Source organism: Anopheles coluzzii, chromosome 3 (assembly GCF_943734685.1).
Source record: "Anopheles coluzzii chromosome 3, AcolN3, whole genome shotgun sequence".
NCBI classification, from domain to species: Eukaryota; Metazoa; Arthropoda; class Insecta; order Diptera; family Culicidae; genus Anopheles; species Anopheles coluzzii.
This window is the reverse complement of record NC_064671.1, coordinates 2,521,713-2,528,937: the sequence shown is the minus strand read 5'-3', so window position 1 is coordinate 2,528,937 and position 7,225 is coordinate 2,521,713. Positions and strand designations below refer to the sequence as shown.

The 7,225-nt window shown below is 55.5% G+C and overlaps 2 protein-coding genes across 2 annotated transcripts; both read right to left on the bottom strand.

The window, feature by feature from the left end:
- Nucleotides 1-117: 117 nt before the first annotated feature.
- Nucleotides 118-3,407, bottom strand: LOC120958002 (UDP-N-acetylhexosamine pyrophosphorylase-like protein 1). Its single transcript, XM_040380512.2, has one exon. It carries the CDS (start codon nt 2,768-2,770, stop codon nt 1,316-1,318), a length of 1,455 nt encoding a protein of 484 aa, XP_040236446.2. The 5' UTR covers nt 2,771-3,407; the 3' UTR covers nt 118-1,315.
- Nucleotides 3,408-3,659: 252 nt separating this feature from the next.
- LOC120957995 (methionine--tRNA ligase, cytoplasmic) lies at nt 3,660-7,222 on the bottom strand. The gene is made up of 4 exons (XM_040380502.2): nt 6,956-7,222; nt 4,734-6,878; nt 4,554-4,647; nt 3,660-4,478 (listed from the first exon to the last, which is right to left on the bottom strand). The coding sequence occupies exons 1-4, from the start codon at nt 7,056-7,058 to the stop codon at nt 3,821-3,823; spliced, it is 3,000 nt and encodes a 999-aa protein (XP_040236436.2). The 5' UTR covers nt 7,059-7,222; the 3' UTR covers nt 3,660-3,820.
- Between the last annotated feature and the right edge of the window lie 3 nt (nt 7,223-7,225).

The following is a 7,225-nucleotide window of genomic DNA, read 5'->3' as shown; positions in this document are numbered from 1 at the left end:
AGGCTGTCCAAAAAGGGTGCCAGTTAGAGTTCATCATATGAAGTTCGTTTCCTACAAGAGTCAAGGCAGTGTCCCACAACTATGAGAACCCCTGCAACGAGAAAAGGATGCTTACGATTTGCTTGAAAGAATGGTTTATTCGTATATATTATATTGCTTTTTTAAAATCATACAATTGATCTAATACACAACTTAAACGAAAATATAACACGTTGCTTAAGTATGTAGCGTTACGCTACAATAGAATGTGGACTAAAATTTTAAAAGAAATCTCATTCGATCATCCTTCGCGCTAAGGAAAGCGGCGGCTAAAAGACATATCCGCGCACGCAGCTACAGTATTGATAACTAAACAAGATAACAAATAGGGATTACACATTGCGGCGTAGAAATGGTAAAAGATAAGCCTGCCTGCTACACAAACAGCGGGTAAACAATTACTTGTGATGATTAACGTTAAACGCGTGATGCTCTTCAGACACGGGGGATCATTGGCCACACACATACACACATACACACATAGACACTTCATCCACATATTGCATCTCTAACCAGGGAAAGGGGAGGGCCATGTGTAGAATGTGTGTTGTTTCCTCCCCGGAAAGGTTGGTTTTTAAACAGCCATACGGAATGTTTTGGTGGCCGGGTCACCCTGTTCTCGCTACGGCAACGGGTAGTCAAGAACCGAGCTCCACCCCACCCGTCTTCATTATCTTCCGTACGACGCTTACTTTGCTAGGCAAATAATAACTCCTCGACACACACACACACCTACGCAATGGTGCCGCGAACATTGAAAATAATCGAGTTAACTGAGATACGTTGTAAATTGGACGCGCTTCAAACGACGTTCGAAAGAGGGGACTTTTGACGAATTGGTACTACCAAAAAGATTCATAATGTGTGTTTTTTTTTTACAGATCAGCCTAAACTCCTACCACTTGGAGGCAAAGCTCCTCCAAAACAACAAGCCTCGGGACGTTTGAGCAAAAGTGTAGCGCTGCTATGATGATGCCAAGAAACGCAATTACACGCTGCTCTGTTCGACTGCATCTTCCGACTGTGCCCCGAACAAAACACGTTTAATGACCCCCCGCAAAGCAAAGAGATAATTCGAGTTGGAAAGGCGATTGATAGTGTCTGCTCCTTCGGTTATATTGCACGCGAGCGGCGGGGCGGGAACAGCTTCGATTTATTATCGCCATCGCAGCAGGCCAAGCGCAGGGGGCGCAGCAGCAGCATCATTGTCGATCGTATCTCCTCTATCTGGTGTGAGCCAATTGCATCGGGGCATTATTTTTAGCTCGTCTCTTGTCTAGTGCTGCTCTCGCTCATCGGCCCCGGTCAGATGGACCGGGCAGCGAAAGCTTTGACCGGCGGCCGCCGTCTCCAGACCTTCGCCCGCGTACGATAAGAGCGGAGAAATTTCGCAATCGAACGATGCATCGGCAGCATCAAGCACCTCGGTAGCGCCCGCCTTGATAAGCCACTTCCGGTGCAGTCGGTAGATATCGCCCCGCACGCTGGACGGACAGTCGATGCCGGCCGTGTCGGCGTTCTTGAGGGCACTGAACTCTTCCTCGCGGCGGCCCTCGAGCGCCACGAACCGTTCCGCCAGCGGAAACACGTCAAAGATGAACTTTTCCATCTTGATGCCGTTCGGCGCGGTCGGCTTGAGCCGCTCGCCAGTCGCCACGTCCACGTACGGGATCTTCTTTTTGGCCACGTGCAGTGGCATTGTCGTTTCGGCGATCCGCCGCAGAAACGCGCTGGTGAAGAAGTGGTTGCAAATGTTGCCCGCGTTGAACGTGAGCTTGCCGTCGGTCGGATTGCGGCGGTTGGCCGTTTCGCTCGACAGCTCGCTGTACTCGACCACTTGATACTTGCCTTTCACTTCGCACACCACGCCGACCGCCTCGTCCGGCTGCACCTTCTCGATCACCTTCACCCCGCAGTCGGCCCCCTTGCGCACGCAGTAGCCGACGAAAACCGGATCGGCCACCTTGATGAGAATGTTGTCCACGCTGTGGGCGTGCAGGTACAGGACGCCCTCCCGCTCCAGCTCGTCCAGGATGCCTTCGTCCTTGAGCGCCCGATAGATGCCCCCGTTGCCGTCCGGGGCCGTGGCCACCTTCCACTTTTCGTCCAGCAGAATGCGACCCTCGAAGTCGACGCACGGTACGCTGCGCTGCCGGAACATGCGAACCTGGTCGGGCGGCAGGCCAAAGTACTGGTGCTGCCTGAAGTAGTCGAGCGTTTCCGTGTGCGTGTGCTCGCTGGTCATGATGTACCAGCGGATGCGGCCCTCGCCACCCGCCAGCTGCTGCAGCTTCCGAATCCGCTCGGCCTGCAGCTGAAACAGCGACTTGCCGGACGGCAGGTTCACATTGTACGTGCCCTTCGGGGCGGTGGAACCGAGCCGTGTGCCCTGCCCACCGGCCAGCAGTATTACACCGACCCGCCCTTGGCGGATCTGCTCCAGCCCCGCCTGCCGCAGGTCTTCCAGCTCCACCTCGGTAGCCTCGGCAACGGAGAGGTACCTTTCTCTCGCCAGCGGTTTCAGCAGCTCGTTCAAGTCCTCCTTCGTCGACGTGGCGGTTGCCATGGCACGGCGGAAGGCTTCATCGAGCGCGGCACAGTCGACGCTGTCGGCCAGCGAATCGAGCAGGGCAGCCCGCTGCGGTTCCGCCAGCTCGTCCCAGAACGTCAGCAAATGGCCCTGCTGCCATTTGCCCAGCTGCTCTGCAATCGTGGCATACCTTTCACTCATCGCGTACTCTGCGCTGGGTTGAATGTTTCCCTTTTACTGTATTCCTCTGGAGGCGCGCGCGCACACACTTAAGCCTGTTGCGACCGTTCCGTTGCACAATGAATGCCACACTACCAGTGAAACCACCGCCGCGAAGCCTGCCGATGCCGAGGCGTGTCCGTTTCGCCTCACTTTCTGTCTCTCTTTTCGAGCCAACCAGTTTGGGTTGGGTGGTTCGCGCTCGAGCGGTGTGTGGGTGCACGCACGGCACGGCACGAAGCAGGGCAACACGGAAGCAATGATGACGAGCCTCGTCGTTTGTTGCTATCTCAACATGACCGGCGCACTCCGTTTCACTCTCGCCAGCAGACAGCAGGCGTACGACCGACGAGCCCTTTGCAGCGCGCGCGCTGGTAGGGGGTGGCTGTGGATGTAAACAAGTTTTCGGTCGAATCGCGTTTCACTCCCAATTTTCGTCGGCCTCCTGGATTGCACAACCGTCTCTGCTGTTTGTGGTCCAGTTTAGCGAAAGGTCGACCGGGTGGGGCGGGAGACAATGCGCTAGTTTCGGGATACGCATACACACTCTGGTAGCAACACACTCATCGTGAACTATGAATTTACAATACTGTTTCTTTTTTATCATGGAATGAGACACGTTTACCAACACGTTTTTGACAGTAGCGTAATTGATAAGGGTTTTGACAGCTACAGCTCGCCCAACACAGTAGGCTACGGAAAAAAGCTTCCTCAACGGTTCTACGCATGTTTGCCGCTCTCTTGGAGCGTCTATTTATAGGCGATTCTATTGGCGGACCGACCCGGTGGTGGCCGAACATTGGTGGCAGTGGTACAATCTATTCCACGTCAAATGGAAATTGCATTCTTTCGAACAACATTCACGCTTCCCTTTTAAGTTGCTATTAAATAACGTTTATTGCCAAAAGGTGTGTAATGATCGATGATTCAAACTGTTCTGTAGTATGACTTTTCATCAGAATGCCAGCTTTAAACTGTGGATGCCTCGGGCACGTGGCGCTCAGCGAACGGCGAACTCTGCTTGACGCCACTTTACTTCTTGTTGCCCTTCTTCTTTCCACCGCTGGCAGGTGCTGCCACGGGAATGCCAGTTAGACTGGCCAGCTTTTGCTTGAGCGAGAGCAGCAGCGAAACCTCCGGCTGCCAGACCGACTTGTCCGAGTTGGCTTCTTTCAGCTTGCGCACCTTGTTGCCTTGCTGCGCAATCTCCTCCTCTAGCGCTTTCACATCCGACGGATCGGCCGCCGTTGTGTTGGTTGCCGGTGGCGTAGAGACGGCAGCACCACCCGTCGCCTGTTTCGGTGCCTGTTTCGGTGCCTGTTTGGCAGGTTTCTCGCCCGGAGCGGCCGTAGCGGCACTTTCGGAGGTACGAGGTTGGCTGAGCGTTTGGAGCTGCTTCTTGAGCTCCAGCAAAATGTTTACCTCCGGCTGCCAAACGGTCCGATCTGCGCCGCTCGATTTGATTTTGCGCACTTTGGCCGCCTGCTCGTCCACCGCCTTCTGGGCGTCCTTCAGCGAGGTAAAGCCCTGCTGCGCCTTCACCGGGGCTGGACTCTTATCCTTGTCTTGCTGCACTCCGCCGTACTTTTGCTTCAGTTCCTCGATGCGGGCGTCCTCGATTTTGGTAAACAGAACAGCCGGTTTGCCAATGCGATGACCCGTTGGCAGCAGCGTTCGAATTAACGGTTTGCTGCAGAGAGAGAGAGAGAGATAACTCGTTAGTTTGTTTGGTTTAGATACACACACAGCCACACTCCAAACGTACTCGGAATTGATGAATCCGCCGCGGACATTCAGCTGGCTGTACATGTTCCTCGCCGTCGTAGGCATGAACGGGAAGATAAGCGTTGCCAACAAACCTGAAACGATCAAAAGGGTCGAAAATATCAAAACATTGGTCATCATGCTGTACACCTTGTTGGCACCACGCGCGCGCTCTACTCACATGCGAAATTGCAGCACAACCCAATCACGGTGCCAGCGCGGGCCTTTTGATCGTCCGTTCCCTTCACCTTCACCCACGGTTCCTCCGACTGCATGAGCTGGTTGCCGTAGCGCGAAATCTGCAACAGATGCCGGATGCCGTCGCGCATACGTGCCTTCTCCATCTGGTTCACGTACCCCTTCAGCTCGCGGTTGATGAGCGCCAGCAGCGTGTAGTCCTCCTCGAGCAGCGTCATCGGCGGGATGGTAGAGTCGAAGAACTTTTCGCAAAACACCAGCGCTCGGTTGAAGAAGTTGCCCAAGTTCTTCAGCAGCTCGCTGTTGTTGCGCGCCTGCAGATCGCTCCAGCTGAACGACGAATCCTGGCCCTCGGGGCGCGCTGCACCGAGATAGAAGCGCCACACGTCGGCCGGAATGCCCGTGTCCTGCGCATCGTTGCCAAACACGCCAATGCCGCGGCTCTTGCTAAACTTGCCGTCCTCGTAGTTCAGATACTCCGTGGCCATGACGTGCGACACGAGCGTGTAGCCCTTGTCGACGGCCAGCAGCGAGGCCGGGAACATGACCGAGTGGAACGGCACGTTGTCCTTGGCCATGAACTGGTACAGGTCGACCTTCACGCCCGTGTTGGCGGTGTCCGGCTGCCACCACTGTTTCCACTCCTTGCAGTACCGGCTCGTGATGGAGATGTAGCCGATCGGGGCATCGAACCACACGTAAAACACCTTCTTCTCGTACCCCTCGAGCGGCACCGGAATGCCCCACTTGAGGTCACGCGTAATGCAGCGCGATTTGAGGCCCTCCTTCAGCCAGGCTCGCGTTATCACCCGCGCATTGTGCGTCCAGCCGCCCTCCGATCGGTCCACCCACTCCCGCAGCGTCGGCTCAATCTTGGGCAGATCGAGGAAGAACTGGCTCGATTCGCGCATTACCGGCGACGTGTTGCACATCTTGCACCGTGGTCGTAGCAGCTCCACCGCATTCACCAGCTTGCCGCACCCGTCGCACTGGTCGCCGCGTGCGTCCTCATACCCGCAGCCCGGATGCGGGCAGGTGCCTTCCACGAACCGGTCCGCCAGATAGCGATCACACTTCTGGCAGAGCAGCTGCTCGACCGAGCGCGTTTCGATATACCCGCTCGCGTACAGCTCCTTGAAGATGTCCTGCACAATGCGCGTCTGCTCGACCGTGGTCGTGCGGCCAAAGTAGTCGAACCCGATGCCGAACCACCGATAGATGGAATTGTGAATATCGAAATACTTGTCACAGATCTGGCGGGGAGTCATATTCTCGGCCAGCGCCTTCGTTTCCGTTGCCGTGCCGTACTCGTCCGTGCCGCCGATGTAGAGCGTGTTGTACCCGCACAGGCGCGAGTAGCGGGCAAAAATGTCCGCCGACAGTACGCAGCCGACGATGTTGCCCAGATGCGGCACATTGTTCACGTACGGCAGGGCGGACGTGATGAGATTGTTCTTCTGGCCCGGCTTTGGCAGCACGATTCGCGGCTCATCGCGCACGGCCCGATCGTCCGTCTCGCCGAACGCTGCCCGGGCCGCCTCAATCTCTTCCCGCTGCACCGTCTCGGCAATGTTGGCGGACGTGTCCGCCAGCAGTTCTCCCTCGAAATCGGCAATCTCCGGATTGAGGACAATGTGATGCAATCCACCGAACCGATTGCTATGCTGCAGCGATGCGAAGCTGAGCTCCTTCAGCGGAAGTGCGGCCAGGGCCGACTGTACCTCGGGCAGGGCCGTAATCTGACGGTACCAGCGAAGCACATTGTCAATGTTGACCGCGCCCTTCAGTGTGCCGTCGGGCGCAAGCAAGCTCCATACGGCCACATCGGCGCTGCTGATTTTATCGCCCGTCAAGAACGTACTATTGCTCAGACAATCGTCCAGCATCTTTACCAGCGTGTTCAGGATGGGCTTCGTGTTCGGATCGGCCCGCGAACCAACGGCCATGTTGTGGGTCAATGCGGGCGCAAGCCGTTTCGAGGACCATTCGAGCCACTCGTCTCGCTGCACCACTTTGGACGCATCGTCACCCGGCAGGAGATACTTGGCGGCCACATCGGTGGAAAACAGCTGCACGCCACTGTTCAGCTGAAGTATAGGGAGATGCTTCATATCACCGAGGGCGGGATCTAGAGGAAATTGCAAAAGAAGGTGCCGTTAACCATTGTCGAATGAAAGCACGAGTTCGGAAGCTGCTGCCACCTACCATTTAGCGTAACATGCTTAACCTCCACGTTGGTTTTCGCCAAATTTGCACAAATCAGCAGCTTCAACCCGAAAGGGTTTCCGGTGTTGGTGTAGATAATCATGTCGCAAATGCACTATTCTTGGAACGCAGCTGAAGCAGAGGATTTATCCACGTGAAGTGTCCGTTTGTATAGGGAATTCCGAAAATGAAATAGAAAATCCCAGCCAAGAAAATCCAACTGATTTGGTTGTGGAAGAGGATGTAGAGAGCGGGAGAGAGGGATACTTA